We start from the raw sequence: 17,078 nt of genomic DNA, 5'->3' as shown, positions 1-17,078 counted from the left end.
GGTGAGATCCTCCAGCTCCCCTGTGTCAGCAGGAGCTACAGGGGAGAGGAGGTAGCACCAACATTGGATGGGCCATGGGAGCCTTTGGGTGACATCATGGTTACTGGAATTTACAGCCATTGACAAGTACTCCCTTGCACAAGTGACCCGGAGCTGCAGGATCATGTGACCAGACTGGAATTGGGTTAGTGGTAAGTACATAGATTCATTCTTTTTTTCTTCTTTCTCCTCCCCTTTTTTCTTCTTTCTCCTCCCCTTTTTTTCTTCTTTCTCTCTCCCTTCTTTCTCTCTCCCTTCTTTCTCCCTCCCTTCTTCTTCTCCCTCCCTCCCTTCTTCTCCCTCCCTCCCTTCTTCTCCCTCCCTCCCTTCTTCTCCCTCCCTCCCTTCTTCTCCCTCCCTCCCTTCTTCTCCTTCTCCCTTTTCTCCTTCTCCCTTTCTGCTCCCCTTTTTTTTTTTTACACAGGGTATGCAGGATAGGTAGGAGGAGGGGGGGAGGGGATATTTTTAAGAATAGTTGGCGTTTGGCTTTTCTTCCACCTTTTAAGTCTGGGTTGACACTGATGAGATGCACATGGATACGATTCTCATGTGGATTTTTGCTGGAGTTTAGTGTGATTTATAATGCAAATTTAATGCATTTTTCAAGCATTAGACAGGAAATAGGAAGTGAAGAAGGGAGGAGCAGGAGGGGGGACATATGTAAAAATCTACACAGAAAATGCAGTATGTCTGAACACAAGATGCGATTCCAGCATGGTTTCCATTGATGTCTATGGAGAGTAAAATTGCACCGCACTGCAGTAAACTCGCACAGTACCCTTTTCGTTGCTGCATCCCATTTGCATAGAAATCACAATGCATAGATGTGAATGACCGTCATTAAACACAATGTGTTTTTGGATGACATGTGCATCTAGTCAATGTAACAACTGGGAAATTAGCAACTTCAGAAGGTGTCCAGCATTGGCAGCCTACACATTTTCCTCAGGAGTGGGTTATTAGAACTATACATGGAAGAACTTGCCCATGCTGCCAGTATACCACTGTAAGAAAACATTCTGATGAGAGAAGACAGAATGCAAAGCAGATCTAACCTAACCACTTCACGCAAGTCTTTAACCACTTGACACAGGCCCAGACCGGGATGAAAAAATAGGCCGGGGCATTTTAGACTGAGCAGCCCATGGCATATTTCCTGGGAGGCACGGAGAACAAATGGGGTGGGGGGTTGTGGAGAACACGGAGTGTAGAGAACACTAGGGGGATCAGAGGGCATGGGGAGTGGAGAGTACTGGGAGGTCAAAGAGCACTGAGGGGCCAGGGGACCACGGGGGCCTGATGGGGGGCCTGAGAGCACTAGGAGAGGCTGGAGAGCATGGGGGGCGATGAGCACGGGGGGTGGGTGGCCTGAGAGCACTGGGGGGCTGGAGAGTATGGGGGGGGCTGAAGAGCACTGGGAGGGGCTGATGAGCACTGGGAGGAGTTGGAGATCACTGAGGGGGCTGGAGAGCAGTGAGGGGAGTCTGAGAGCATGGTAGGAGCCTGAGAACATAGGGGGGACCCTGAGATTATTCTACTGTGTATGCAGCCGCTCCTCCTATCCAGGCATACACATGGGGAGCTGCACTCCCTTTCTCTCCTGTCCGGCAGTCTCGTCTCGTGTAGATCCCCCTCCCTCTTCATGGCCACAGGTAACGTGAGCTGTCTGTGCATCATTTGGTTGAAGTGGTTGTACGGGGATGATGCCTGCAGGAACCGATCTTTAGAGCTAGTGGTCATGCTCTCTCATAACAACCACTGCCTTCCACCGCTCTACCCAGGTCTCCCGTCCAACCAGGAGATCAGAGCGACCATCCGGCATGTCTGCCGGCTGTGGTGTGGAGTCCCGAACGAAGCCGGAAATGGCTTTGATTGGGTCTCCGATGTAAAAACACCGAAGCAACTTCACTTCCGGTTTACTCAGCTGCCAATGGCGCTGATTTAAAAAAGTCAGTAATCCAAAACGCAGATTTTGGCAGTTTGAATTCTTTGAAGTGCAGAACTCCATAAAGAGTACCTGTCACTGCCTATTAATGTCACAAGGGATGTTTGTATTCCTTGTCCATTCCTTGTCAATAAAAGTGATCAGATTTATTTATTTTCTTTTATTTAACTCCCTTTTATTTAAAGTCCCTTTTAAAAAAATAAAAATAATAATTACTTTTTTACAAACGCCCCCATCCTAGCACCAAAAAACGCATACGTAAGTAAACGGTGTTCAAATCACACGTGAGGTATTGCTGTGATCGTTAAAGCAAGAGCAATAATTCTAGCAAAACAACCCCTCTGTAACTCTAAGCAGGTAACCATTAAAAATGTTTAAACTTCGCCTATGGAGATATTCGTACTGTAGTTTGTCGATATTCCACGAGTGCGTGCAATTTTAAAGCATAACATGTTTGGTATCTATTTATTCGGCATAACATCCTCTTTCACAATATGGAAAAAAATTGGGATAACTTTACTGTTTTCTTGCAATATTTTATGTCGCACTGTATTTGCGCAGTGGTCTTTTAAACCGCTTATTTTTTTTTGGGGGGGGGGGGGGAATAACACTTTGAAAAGAAAAAATTAATTTAAAAGACCTCTGCGCAAATACCGTGTGACATACAATATTGCAACGACTGCCATGTTTTTCTCTAGGGTCTTTGCTAAAAAATGTTTTATCTGAACAGGTCCAGCTAAGTAAACCAATGCTAATGTGGGAAAATTTTAACCACTTCAAGACCAAGCCTATTTTTGACACTTGTTCTCCAATTATAGAACACCCAAACGTGTGTGTGTGTGTGTGTGTATATGTGTATATAATATGTGTGTGTGTGTGTATGTATGTATGTATGTATGTATGTATGTATGTGTGTTTTCTATAATTTTCGAGAATAAGTGTCAAAAATAGGCTTGGTCTTGAAGTGGTTAAAATTTGCCCGCATTAGCATTGGTTTACTTTTAGCTGTACCTGTTCATATATAACCCTTAAAACTAGTGCTGTCATTCAGATTTTCTTTAGCTGTGAACATTACATTGTATTCTACTCAGCAGACACAGACTAATGTAACCAACCCTTGTATTTTGTAGAGTGCTGCTGAATTTGCCGGTGTTGCATAAATGAGTACGAAACACGTGACCTTGGGCCTTGGTACAGCAGCATAACATTTATGAGCATTGAAGTCGAGTCCCATTGCAATACTAATGTCTTTTGGCCCCCCCCCCCCCAACGCCCCATTGTCAAAGTAGCAACGCTTTACCCTCGTCTTTTTAACCCCCGCTAACGGCTGAAAAAGGGTTAAATGCACCCACAAAGCTCTGCTTTGTCGGCTCTTTGGCACTGCCCATTGATTTCTATCGGCATGGGTGCCGAAGAGCCGGCTCTGGGCAGCGCCGAAGAGCCGGCTCTGCTTTGCCAGCTCTTGGGCGCTGGCCATTGATTTCTATGGGCAAGGGCGCTGTAGGAGCGGTGAATACACCACTCCTACAGATCCTCAAAGATGCGGCTTGCAGCGGCTTGCAGGACGCTCCAGTGTGAAAGTCCTCGGGTTTTCACACTGGAGTGAGAGGAGAGGCTTTATGCAGGCGCTATTTTTGCGCTATAGCGCCCCAGTGTGAAAGCAGCCTAAAAGCATACAACACATTGCTGTGCTTTAAATCCATATCAAAGTAGCTAGGTGTTGTTCTGTCATTTTATTTTATTTTTTTCTTTTGCGTTTGGCTCCACCAGTTGCCTGAATAATTTCCTACAAGTGAAAAGATCCATATCTGGCCCGTGAATCTGTATGCAGAACATTTGTAGCAGGCACCCTCTGGTGGTTTTTATCTTCAGAGATAATGGTTCTCTTCAAGATGTATCGGATTAAGGAGAGAGACATCTAATCTGGTTTTTGGATCCCAGTGAGACTACTCCTGTCAATTTGTGCTCGGCGTATTGGAGCTGCCTGCACTGACAGCAGCCTATGTACTCGTCTGCGCTGCCCATGTTCCTGCTTTCTGAGATATTGTAAGGCATAATTAATCTCCGGAGTTATTCTCACTTTAGCAGCTCTTCAACTGCCTACCACTGTCTGTCTGTCCCAGATATTCTCATCATTCTGCAGCACAGCTGAAGGAGAGGAATGAATGTGGGAGCCAGTAGGGACAGCATGTGCCTTTTTATATGACTGCCATTGGATCAATTTTTTTTTTTTACAAAACAAAGTCTGTAACCTTTTTTTTTTTTTATTTGATTTTTAGATCAATCGGCACTGCTCTTATATTCTCTCCCTCTGATGGATTGCTATTCCATGTACTCGCCACACTTTTAAGTGGTAAAAAATAAAATAAAAAATGGAATTGCCTGTCCCTAGCTGCCTGACTTTCTAAAGGGATTTGCGGCCGCAGTTTATTGCTACCCTAGAGGCATCTAAAACATCCTCCTCTCCCTCCACCCTTCTTTTAGTCTTTATATACTGAGGACTTCCACTGATGTGTTTGTGGATATTCAGACAAATATATTCACTGACTGTGATGCTACTTCCAGCTCCCCCCACCCCTTCCCTCATCACCTCTGCTGCTCTTGCAACGAGGACTGAATCTGGCACCGTCTGGGTTTAGAGGCAGAGGGAAGGTGGGTGGGTGAGGATCTGAGAAAGACAGCGATTAATTCCAGCGACTGGTCATCAAGGAAAGCATCCTCTCGGTGAAATTTTGGCTCCTGGGATTACAGACCCCCGGCTGCAGCACCAGTTAACGCGTACAGCTGAACACTGGTTTGCAACCCTTTTTTTATTCATCAGGCAGCTTGGTTTGTTTAATCACATTTCTTCTCTGTCTGCGTGCGAGAACGAGGTGGAGATGGAGCAAGAGGCAGCAGGGATGAATTCTGTTTCCATTGGCCGGTGTCTGTCTTTCTCTCCACCCACAGCAGTTCCACCTCACCTTGGTGTCTCCCCACGCACATCCAACCCTCTTAATCGCAATGAAGAAATCTACAGCCAGAGTTTCTATGGATTTTATTTATAAACATTTACCCCCAACAGGCGATCGTTGAGTTGACAGCAGGCTTTGTTGGTTGGGAGGGAGGAGAACACTGTGAGTCTGCTTCTTCCACTCTCATATTTCATGTAGAGCGGTTTAAAAAAATAAAAAAATAAATCTGGAGGTGACAAGGCTATACCTCCCAAGTGGAAAAATGGATCTGAAGGAGAGCCCTAGTGAGGACAGTCTGGGGAGCCTTCATCCCTCTAGCATTCAAATCTTTGCCAACACATCCACACTCCATGGGATACGGCATATATTTGTGTACGGCCCACTAACGCTCCGGCGCTTCCTGTGGACAGTGGCCTTTGTGTGCTCCCTGGGCCTTCTCCTTCTGGAGAGTTCAGAGCGAGTGGCCTTTTACTTCTCCTACCAGCATGTCACCAAAGTGGACCAAGTGGTTGCTGAGAGCCTGGTCTTTCCTGCTGTCACCATTTGTAATCTCAACTCCTTTCGCTTTTCCAAAATCAACACCAATGATTTGTACCATGCAGGGGAACTGCTGGAGCTCCTCGATGTTAATGGTCACATCCTAGAGCCGCACTTGGCAGACCCAGAGGTATTGGCTATTCTTGAAGAAAAGACCAAATTCAAGCAGTTCAAACCCAAAACCTTCTGTATGGGGGAGTTCATGGAGCGAACGGGTCATGACCTTAAAGACATGATGCTTTATTGCAAGTATAGAGGTCATGAATGCAGCTACAGAGACTTCCAAACTGTGAGTACTTGGCTTTTTTTTCACACTCAGAATCTGCTTGGCACATAAAACTTAATGGACCCGCAGGTGCAGTTAGCTCAATGCATGAGTTGCATGAAGAGGTGTTCTTGCATTATTTGGAAGTATATGCAAAGTTTGTTAAAGTTTTGGTTAAATAGGTTAGGCTTTGTTGAGCTTATACAGTATGTGATGTGGGTTTGTAAGTTACTCCAAACTCTTCTTACTTGCTCACAATTCACTGCAACTTTAGTTGTTAGGCTCTAACATTGTTACAAGAGCGAACATACAGCTGAAAGTTGACAGACTGTTTCTGGTTCCTTTATGTTGTAAACTATTTGAAGCGCCACGTGGCCATGAGGCCTGAGAAATCTGTGTCCAACTCAACAGCCCAGCAAGTTGTTCTTTATACACAATGTGTTTTTTCTACAGTGTTATAGAGCCAGTGCATTTTTTATTTTTATTGTAAAAACAGTCCTTTGGCTCAGCTGAGTAATCAGAGCTGTTTGTCTGACTAGGCCAAGGTCAACAGGTATCGGGATTTATTCTACTTCTTGTATTAAGCCAAGCAATTTCCAGCTTTGATCCTCATTGAATTTGTTGTATTGGTGCTGTGGAAATGATTGGCTCTTTAGAAGTATGAATTGTTTGATGCTTATCTGCTGCAGTTTTGTCAGCCATTTGTTGTAGTATCAGCTCATGAAAACCGAGAGTTTTGACATATCTGAATCGGTACATATCTGGGCACTCCTAGGATTTCACCCCGAGACTTATAGGTACATACAAAGAATTACCTGCTATGACTAAGCACCGTGTTCCGTGTGAAACATGTCAGCGGCTGTGCAGTTAGTCTGTTTACCAGCCTAGATGCTATGATTTTAATTACATTTTTGAAATAAAGTTGAATAATTTCGGAGTGCGACTATCCAGCTACATCTTTTCTACTTATAGGTACATCTCGTGGTTTACATCCCAAATGTCATGGTCACTTCAGACCTTTTTGGAGTTGCAACTTGCATGTGGACATTTTTTTTAAAGCTTTGTCTGCAAGCTAGTTGTTGGGTTTTTTATTTTTTATTTTTTTATGTGCAGTGAATATAAGAGGTGGCACGTGAGCTACAGAGCATCTTTGGCAACCAATGAAATGCCCTCGCCAGCATTTTTGGCTAGAGGTAAATCAGCTTCTTAAAGCAGCTCTCAATGAAAATTAAATTGAAGATGGTGAAAGCCAATGATTGTATGTTTTATCAACTTGTGCCTTTATTTGCAGGCAGGAGTGCAGTATATCTCCATGTTATAACCATTTTGAATAGCATTGCAAATAGCCCTCCACTCTGTCATTACTAACATAGATGTTGAAGGTGGCATCGTACTGTAAAACGGTCTCATTCTCACCCAGTTACTGATGTAAGTTTCACTTGCTATTATAAATAGTCTGGGTAAAGGAATCTCTTGCAGGTTGAGGGTAGCTTTGACTACAGTCCATGCCGCTATGCTCAGAGTCTTTTCTGTATCAGCTGCAGAAGCACACGCAGGGTGGTAGCAATATACAGAGTTAACATGTGACTGAGAGCCAGGGGCTGCAAAAAGGCTCCTAGAAAACCCTCATTATTCTTTCTGAAATATCTTTTCATCATCCAATAATACATTTTTTATTTTTTTTCCCTGATCGGTGCCAGTAATGCCCATGTAGGGAGTAATGTGTGCAGAGTTAAAAAATGTATCCAATAAAAAAAGCTACATCTGAGTGAATTTTCCCGTCTATTGCCTATGAAGCTCTATCCACTGTATGTTACCAGCTGATTTTATGAGGTGCCCTGTCTATTGACTACATTAGGCAGTTCATTGGTTTTCAGGATGTTCTCTCTGGCAGGGCAAAGCATGGAGTCACTTTCCAAGGCTAGAATGTTAAGCTGAAGTACTGTATTACATTTTAAAACACCTGGACGATCAGAATGTCTGCTTGTGGTTAAGTAATGTGTAGTCAAGCCAAGCAAAATTCAGGTAAATTGTAAAACTGGTAAACTGCTAATGCTATCTAGAAATCACTAAGCAAATTTTAAATCCAGAAAGTCGTACAATATTTATTGGTGAGACTGCAGGCTCTCATCACATGACTCCCTTACAAGCTTCATTGTGTGAGGCTGGCATGGGCTCACCTGGTAGAAAGTAGCCTAGAACCAGGGAACAATCTGGGCTGTATTTTTCAGTTTCAGGGCCTTGTAAAGAAAAAGATACTATAAAGCACAGGAATTGAACTAGAAGAGGAGCCAGCTGCAGTGGATAGGTTCCAAGATGAGACACTCAACAAGTAGACTGTGTCCCTTAAGTCAGTATAAATGCACCATTTTTATTCTTGACTGCAGTGTGCCTTTGAAGTGTATGTAAAGCTCAAACTTTATTTTCTTTCTTTTGTTGTGGATCTGGGAAGAATTGGACCTTCTGCCAAGTTTATGTTGCTGTTTATGCCCCCTCTGTTTGCCTTGGTGACCATTGCCACCAAAACAGAAGGTGATGGTGGATCCAACATTTTGGAGCTGTTGTGAGAATAAGAGGTGAGAGAAAAATCTTCCAGTGGGGATCAGTGGTTGTTCTAGTTGCAATTACCAAATATAAAAAATACCTTTTTTATCTTGGAGATATTTTATTATCACTTTTAGTTATGCCTACTAGACAGGAAGTGCTCCCCACTCTATTTTGTGGCCTAACATGTACTTAAAGTATAACTAAAGGCAACGTGTTTGGACAAAGTGGAGAGGGATTACTACACCAGTCAGGTTTTTATCCTCCCCGTTAGGTTGAGTCACCCTCTTTCTTTATTTTGTTTACTGTTCATCAAAAGTGAAAATGAATGTAAAAGAAAATCCCAAATCTTGGGTTGTCCTCCAGAACAGTAAAGCTATGTACACACTATAGGATTTTCCAACAACAAAACCGTGGATTTTTTTCCAAAGGATGTTGTCTGCATACACACAATCACATAAATATTGTCGGAAATTCCGAGCATCAAGAACGCGCTGACGTACAACACATACATTGAGCCGAGAAAAATGAAGTTCAATAGCCAGTGCCGCTCTTCTGCTTGATTCCGAGCACGCGTGGACTTTTGTGCGTCGGAATTGTGTACACAAGCTCAGAATTTCCGACAACAAGTCTTGTTGTCAGAAAATTTGAGAATCTGCTCTCAAACATTTATTGGTGGAAATTCCGACAACAAATGTTCTATGGAGCATACACACGGTCGGACTTTCTGTCCATATGCTCACATCCAACATTTGTTATCGGAAAATCCTATCGTGTGTACGGCCCATAATAGTGTAGACATCTTACAGTGTAGACATCTTACAATGGGGACACTATTTCTGGTGATAACCAGGGATTCCCTCACTTTAGAAGGATTTTCTCTCACTTCAGCCTGTTTTGGTTATAGGACATGAAGTGAAGGGAAATCTCTTTCCCTTACTCTATCTAAAATGAAAATCATTGTTTTTGCTTTTAGTTCTTTTGTTAAGGTTTAAGTTCTTCCATGTTTGAAATGATCCAGAAGAACAAAACTCAACCAATTTGTTGCTAACTTTCTAGCCTGCGGTAAAAATACCAAAGTGAGAAACTAATTGTTTCCTACAGTATAGGCAATTCTTTCTCGGACACTTTTTTTTTTATGCAGCAGGTGGCCAACGTTGGCTTGGCCAATCGCTGAATTAGATTTTTGAGTATTGAAAGTGTATATTCAGACAGAACTTTTTTTTCTTTGGGGGGGGGGTTTTGGCACAGACTGATTAGAAAGCCTTTAGATTTCCTTCTTCATCTCCATAGAGGGAAAAAGATAAGGGGAGACCTACTGGTAATGCGGAGGTCACGGCAGTGAGGTGAGAGGCTATTCTACAAGGGTGGAGGATTCACACTTTGCATTACATGCCACATTGGTGATTGGCGTGGATTCAAATGGATATAGTTTTCTTTTCTTTGATATTTTTGGATATACACTGGCTTATACTGTGTGTGTATGTATGTATGTATGTGTGTGTGTGTGTGTGTGTATATGTATGTGTGTATGTGTAATATATATATATATATATATATATATATATATATATATATATATATATATATATATATATATATATATATATATATATATATATATAAATTTCTTTAGTATACATTGTTTGCTTTGCACTTTTATTTATATTGTGGTTTTTTTTTTTTTTTTAAGTTGTGCGATATCATTCTGTTGCATATATTAGAAATACTGTTGGGTTTCACTGCTATCCGTTGCTCTTTTAGAGAGATTTACCATCACCTACTTTCTATGTCCCTGGTGCCCAATACATAGGCCTCTGGCACTCCTTGTGAGGCTGACCGTGTCCTTGGCTTGGTTTGTGCTTCTGACTACCAGTGAAATGTGGAGGGGGTTATTTATTGCAACCTCTGACCATAATACTGCAGGCTATTATTGTGTCCACTAACACCAATGCGGAGAGTTATTATTGGGGACAGTAACACATGTTTGGGATTATTATTGCAATCACTAACACCAATATTGAGAGCTAATAGTGCAGTCACTGACACAAAGCATCACACTACCTCCACCAGCTTGACTTCTTCCCATACTGCATCATGGTACCATGCATCTCTTCCCCAGGTAAGTGGCACACATGCATCCAGCCATCCGCATGATGTAAAAAACAAAACTTAATTTATTGAGCAGACCACCTTCTTCCATTGCTCTGTGGTCCAGTTCCAATGCTCTTATGCCCATTGTAGGTACTTTTGGCTGTGGACACAGATCAGCATGGATGGGCACCTTGACTGGTCTGCGCTTATGCAGCCCCACACTCCGCATACTGCAATGCCCATTTTTTTTTGCTTTCAACACATGAACTTAAAGGGACAACATGTTCACTCGCTGCCTAATATACCTCAACGACTTTCAGATGCCATTGTAACAAGATAATCAATGTTATTCAATTAACCTGTCATTGGTCAGAAAGTTATGGTTGATCATAATGTTTTGGGGTTTTAAGTGCATTTTCATGTAAAAAGGAAAAAAAAAATGAAAGGCTCAAGCACAGAGCAGCTCTGAGAGCTCTAAAGTTGTGCAGCTTCTATGCAGATTTCTACAAAGGTGTTAGAGCTGTAAATAAAACCACTGGCTCTGCACTGCTGATTGCACTGCAGTGGAAGCCTAAATTTGATGTAAACCAAGTAAATGACAAATGTGTCAAAGTACAAGCACCTTTTCAGTCCCAGCACTAAACATTTTTTATCCTTATAATGATTTCTGTATATCCAGAAACTCTACTGGATTATTTTATTGGATTTTCTGCAGATTTTTGTCTTCAGATTTACCAAAACCATATAATATGAGGTCAAACCTTTAAAGGCCCGCACACACAATACGAAAATCAGAAGGGAAAATTCATAAGACGAGCTGTCTGCAGATTTTCGGATCATTAGTACGGTGCTTTCGACAGCCAATTTTGACTTTTCCGTCAGACAAAAACTGGATGTGCAGGCTATAAAATTTTTGTCAGATGTGAACTCAAAGTTTGATTTTAGGATGGTCCGTACAGAAATCATCACAGAAAAGTCCAAAGTACAAACGTGCATGATCGGAATCAAGGAACGAGCGGGAAGAGTTCGGTCTTGTAAACTATTGTTCGTAATCTAGAATTAACATTCGTGACGTGCAATTGATAGAAATGTCAAAATGCAGCGCACATTCTCATCTTCTTTAATGGGATAATAATGAAGCTGCTTTGTTGGTGGTTCTGATGTAGTTATGGCAAACATATTTTAACCGGCTCACGTCTATATACGGGGGCAGAATGGCTCCCCTGCGCAAAACCCTGTACAGGTACGAGGTTTCTTTAAGAGCTGCAAGAGGGTGCATGTGCGTCCCCTGCACAACAGGGGACCCAGTGCATGTGGCCGGTGGCCACACACGATGTAAACATGATGTAAAAAACGCGCAAAGGGGCCATTGTCCCCATGTTGATGGGGACAAGGGCCTCATCCCCACAACCCTTGCCCGGTGGTTGTGGGGGTCTGTGGTCGGGGGGCCTTATTGGAATTTGGAAGCCCCCTTTTAACAAGGGGACCCCAGATCCTGCCCCTCTATGTGAATGTGTACCATTGTACCCCCACCCAAAAAAAAGTAAAAATGACAGATGGTTTGGGACAAATCCTTTATTAAAAAATAAAATGTCAAGTGATGTAACGCCATCTTCGATCGCACCGCCCGGCAGATCCCCAAAAAAGGCAACAACCCTGTCTCCATGAGAGGCTCCCGCTGACTGCAGCCTATTCACGATGATAGCTGAGGGTCACCCAGAACCCCCCCCCCGACGCCACGTGACCCAGGTCCTCCATGCAGATTTTTATCTATAGTGCCAGGACCCGACAATACATTACAGTCACGATACGTTTTTAAATTACTTTTTTTTTTTTTTCCCTTTTTAGGCTGCATTCACACCTGAGCGTTTTTTACCACGATTTGCCACGATTTTGTGCAGGGCAAAAGGTCACCAATGTTAAAAGAAGAAAAACGCCCAAATCTGCTCAATTCGAGCGACAAAAAAGGGTCCGGAACTTGTTTGAGCTTCAGGCGTTCGGCTTCAGGCGACATGTAGTGGTGATGTGAACCATCTCCATTGAGAATAATAGAATTTTTCCCCTCTAGCGTTTTGTAGCTTCAGGCTTCAAGCTACAAAACGCTCAGGTGTGAATGGGGTCTTAGAAATGTCATTTTGCTGTGGTACTGTTCTAAACACGGAAAAGATGAGCTACTTTGCAGGCATACTAAGGACACCCCCAGGCACGATATTTAAAGGAATATTTTATCTTTATTGTTTCACCTTAAGCATTATTAAAATCACTACTCCTGAAAAAACTGCCATTTTTTAAAACTTTTTTTTTTTGTTGTTGCATTGATGCATGTCCCCTGAGGCAGGGCCCGGGTCCCCAAACACTTTTTATGGCAATAACTTGCATATAAGCCTTAAAAAGTACACTTTTTTGATTTTTCATGTTCGTGTCCCATAGACTTTAACGGTGTTCATACAATTTTTTGCCTGTTCGCAAATTCTGGTGCAAACTGAACGGGGGGGGGGGGGGGGGGGTTGTTCAGCTCATCCATAATCAGGTTGGAGCAGGTTAGATCGGCTTCCAAAAAGGTACGTGTACTCATTTTTTTTTTTACAGGGATAGAGAGGTTAGTGTTAGATCCCTGGTGTCTATAGTTGCTAGACATGGGCGCCGTCAAAAAATTTGTTTCGTTTTCGTTCATGTACAAAATTCAATTCGGATTCGTACGAAATACGAATTTTTCGTTAGATTCGTTAACTTTTCGTAAAAATAACGAAAGTTTGTTATGATGAATTTATCATTATGAGGAGTCCCAACCATCTCTGTGCTGAGTTGCCAGGTCTGTACACCTGCTATGTGTCCATTATGAGGGGTTCCCACCATCCCTGTGCTGAGTTCCCAGGTCTGAGTGTACACCCACTGTGCCCATTATGAGGGGTTCCCACCATTCCTGTGCTGTGCTGACTTCATATGATTGGTGAACAAAACACAAGTCATGTTTCTGTTAATTTTGGATCCGAAATTCGTTAACAAAATTTCGTATTTCATATGAAATTGGTAAGCATAGAAATTCCCCATAGGGTTCCCACCATCCCTGTGCTGACTTCCTGGGGTTTTAACTTTCAGGTTCATTAACTTTTCGTAACAAATAACAATTACGAATTTTCGTTATGATGCATTCATCATTATGAGGGGTTCCCACCATCGCTGTGCTGTCTTCCTGGGTTTTTAACTTTTAGGTTCGTTAACTTTTCGTAACAATTACGAAATTTCGTACGGAATTCGTATGCATAAAAATTCGTATTTCGGATTTGTACAAAATTTTGGAAATTTGTACGAAACTAATCGCACATGTCTAATAGATGCAGGGATTTTAGATTTTGCATGGACTTCCAGTTCAAGTTGACCACTTTAAGACCCCTGTCACACCGAGGCCGTTTTCAGGTATTTTAGCGCTAGACATGGCCTCTAAATAGCGATTGAAAAACGCCTCCCATTCCTTCCAGTGTATCTTTTCACACCCGGGTGGGACGTTAGGTAAAAACCTGCAAGCAGCATCTTTTGGGCCTGCTCTTTGAAGTGAATGGGCCACTCTTCTAAAGCACCTGAAAAGCGTTTCGGAAGTGCCGCAACACGGGCGTTTTTTAACCCCTTTAGCGTTGACGGGCCACATCAAACTGACGACCTTACTTTAAAAATAAAAGTGGTTTTATGTTCATGTTTTAGTTTTAGACACTTTGACAACGGGCTCAAGAGTGACGAAGCTGTAATTTGTCACATACCACTGTCAGAGCAGCAAGATCAGCCCATTAATGTCAATCATAAAATGAACCTAGTGTTATAACCTAGCAATAACTGTTGTTAAATTGTAAATCTTTGTGGGGTTTATGTTGTGTTTTTGTTTTATAAATTGACCAATGAACCCATCACAGGTATGTTGGATATACCTTCCTTGTTCTTGGAGTGATACAACTTACAACTATACAATGTACAACTTGCTGAGCATTTAGACTCCATCTCAGAATCATTAGCTAATTACAAATCCTCTTTCCTGACACAATGATTGTTTGTAGAACACCGTTGTTATGGATTTTTCCTTTCTGTAGAGCAGCGGTAATTTTTATGAGTCTGGTCTTAGAAATTGTATAAAATAAAAATAATCTGTATCTGCTCTGTTTAGTCCACCTAGATGCTGTTGCTAATGTTCATCAGTTTAAGTACAGTAGCCTGTCTTAGTTAACTGTGGAGCTCAAAAAAATCCCACGCAGTAGAATATGAATCTGCTTTTAAAACCATATAAATGTGTGAGGCAACAATTTATGGCCTTTTTAGGTTTTACATTTTTAAGGCTTGATTTTTTTTTATTTTTTCCTCCTAAAATAATAAACATATTCTACATACTTGCTCTGCCTCTTACCAAACCTCCCCTTCTGTGTCAACTCCTTCCTGTGTCATGACCTAAAGTCTGTCCAGGAAGTAAGGCAGAAGTAATGGGGGGTGTTTTCAAACAGCCGTGAGGACAGTGAAGTAAGCGTGTAGAATACATGGAAAGCTTTTTTAATTTTTGTTAAAGAAGTACATTAATGCTATATTGGTACATAAGGGAGCTAGAATTTGGGGGGGGGGGGGAGGTGATCAAAGTTGAACTTTTATGCCGCATACACACGACCGGACTAGGTCTGATGGTCTTCCCGACGGATTTTCCCACACATGAACGGACTAAGGCAGTCCGTTTTGAACGTGATGACGTAAATGGGACTAAACAAGTTCAAAAACAAATAGCTGTATTTGGTCTGTCGGACTAGCACACAGACGGTTTTCCCGATTTTTTTTTTAGTCCTTCGGAATTGAGTCCGTTGGATAGATTTGAAACATGTTCTATTTCTAGGTCATTCAGATTTTTTTTTCCTGAAAAATGATCGGAATAGCCCACACACGATCTGATTGTCTGACGGACTGGTCCCGTCGGACCTGGTCTGCCGGAAAGCCCGATTCTGTGTACACGGCATTAGACTTTAAGAACTACTATAAGTTATAACTTAGGGCAACATTGGTGTGGACTTATCAGACAGAAATAAACACATTTGAAAGTATATGATTATCGTTAGAATTGTAACATACCTTTTTTTTTTTTTTTTTGAATTAATTATTTAATTATTATTATTTTAATTATTAATTCATTAAAAAAAAATTTTTAAAGACTCTTCTGCCTAATCGCTATAAGGCCTCATTCACACCTGAGCGTATTGTTTTCAGGCAGAAAGTTGCGCGATTTTGTACAGGTCAAAAAGTCGCCAATGTCAAAGGCAGAAAAACACCTGTAATCTGCCTAAGAAAAAGCTCCAGAACTTGTTTGAGCTTCAGGCATTTTGGAGATTCTGGCTTCAAGCGTTTTGGAGTGGAGATGTGAATCTCCATAGACGATCTTTTTTTTTTTTTTTTTCTTCCCCCTCCAGCATTTTGAAGCTTCAGGCTTCAAGCTACAAAATGCTCAGGTGTGAATGGGGCCTTTGGGGGTATAGGGTGAGGGACAATTAGTACTAGCTGGGACCTCTGATGTTGTTTCAATGACTCCCCATGTAATGTGGAGACTTTAGGTAACATTGCGGTTGAACTAGCAGACGGTTATTGTTACAAAAAGTGAGAGTGCACTATGCCAAGTGCATCAAACTTGTGAGTTAATTTTTACCTTTTTTGTTGTTATAATAAAGCTTTGAGAAATGATTTTACAATTTTTGTGGCTTATGCTTCTTCCTTTGCACTAAATAACCAGCGAGAGCGAGGAAAAAGTAATTCTTATGGGCCTGGACATCATTTAGTATTCCATCGGTGGAGATATAAGGTTGTCTAGCCTACAGTAGCTATATATACACTGGCTAAGGCCTAGACAAAAAGGACAGTGTGCTTCTGATGGGGAGGGGATTGTCACCTATTGCACAGATATCAGTTGATTGAAGGAGGACGACGTACAGTGGATCGCTTTCATGAGTTAAAAGAGCAGAAATGTGGATGTATCCCATTGTGGATGAATGTATCACATACAGTACGAGTGGATTTTATTGTATGTGTGTGGATTACACTTTGTCAATGCACCTTGTGATTAAGTGAATCAGAGGCTCATATTATACGTAATTTGGTGTTTAATTTTACACTATTCATTTTTTTTAGCATTAATCTAAACCGTTCTGTTACATATATGCAAATTTCAACTTTCTGTCAACTCAGAAGCCAAATCCTCATCCCTATCTGTAACCAGCCTTTCTGACTGCAGATGTATGCAGAAAGCAGTAACCAATAACTGTTGGTAATGGCATGGGTGTCTGGAAATGGCACTGTGACTGACAATTTTGCTTTACCTTCTATGTGCTGTGTGCCTTAAAGCGGGAGTCCGCCGGGACTCCGCGTTTTTTTTTTTTTTTTTTTTAAAGTCAGCAGCTACAAATACTGCAGCTGCTGACTTTTAAAATGGTGACACTTACCTGTCCAGCGCGCCCGCGATGTTGGCACCCGAAGCCGATCTCTAGATCGACACTCGGGTGCTGCCGCCGCCATCTTGGGTATGGGAATCAGGAAATGGAGCCTTTCGGCTTCATTTCCCGGTTCCCTACTGCGCATGCGCGAGCCGCGCGGCGCAATCCGGATGGTCCACGCTGCCTCTGGGAACTGTGTGTTTCCCAGCAGGCAGCGGGGCACTTGCGCAAAGGGGTGGGCAGTTGCGTAAAGGGGC

The 17,078-nt window shown here is 42.2% G+C and overlaps 1 protein-coding gene across 1 annotated transcript in view; it reads left to right on the top strand.

The window, feature by feature from the left end:
- Positions 1 to 4,533: 4,533 nt before the first annotated feature.
- ASIC2 (acid sensing ion channel subunit 2) overlaps positions 4,534 to 17,078 on the top strand; it is a 1,070,968-nt gene continuing 1,058,423 nt past the window's right edge. Inside the window, exon 1 of the mRNA XM_077460169.1 lies at positions 4,534 to 5,764. Coding sequence (XP_077316295.1) covers positions 5,201 to 5,764 — 564 coding nt within the window. The 5' untranslated portion in view covers positions 4,534 to 5,200. The remainder of the gene's footprint in view (positions 5,765 to 17,078) is intronic.

This window comes from Lithobates pipiens, unplaced genomic scaffold (assembly GCF_037356315.1).
Source record: "Lithobates pipiens isolate NorthernLeopardFrog02 unplaced genomic scaffold, aLitPip1_a1.2 Scaffold_28, whole genome shotgun sequence".
Lineage (NCBI taxonomy): Eukaryota > Metazoa > Chordata > Amphibia > Anura > Ranidae > Lithobates > Lithobates pipiens.
Note: the sequence above shows the minus strand (reverse complement) of the source record. Positions and strands in the feature narration are given on the sequence as shown.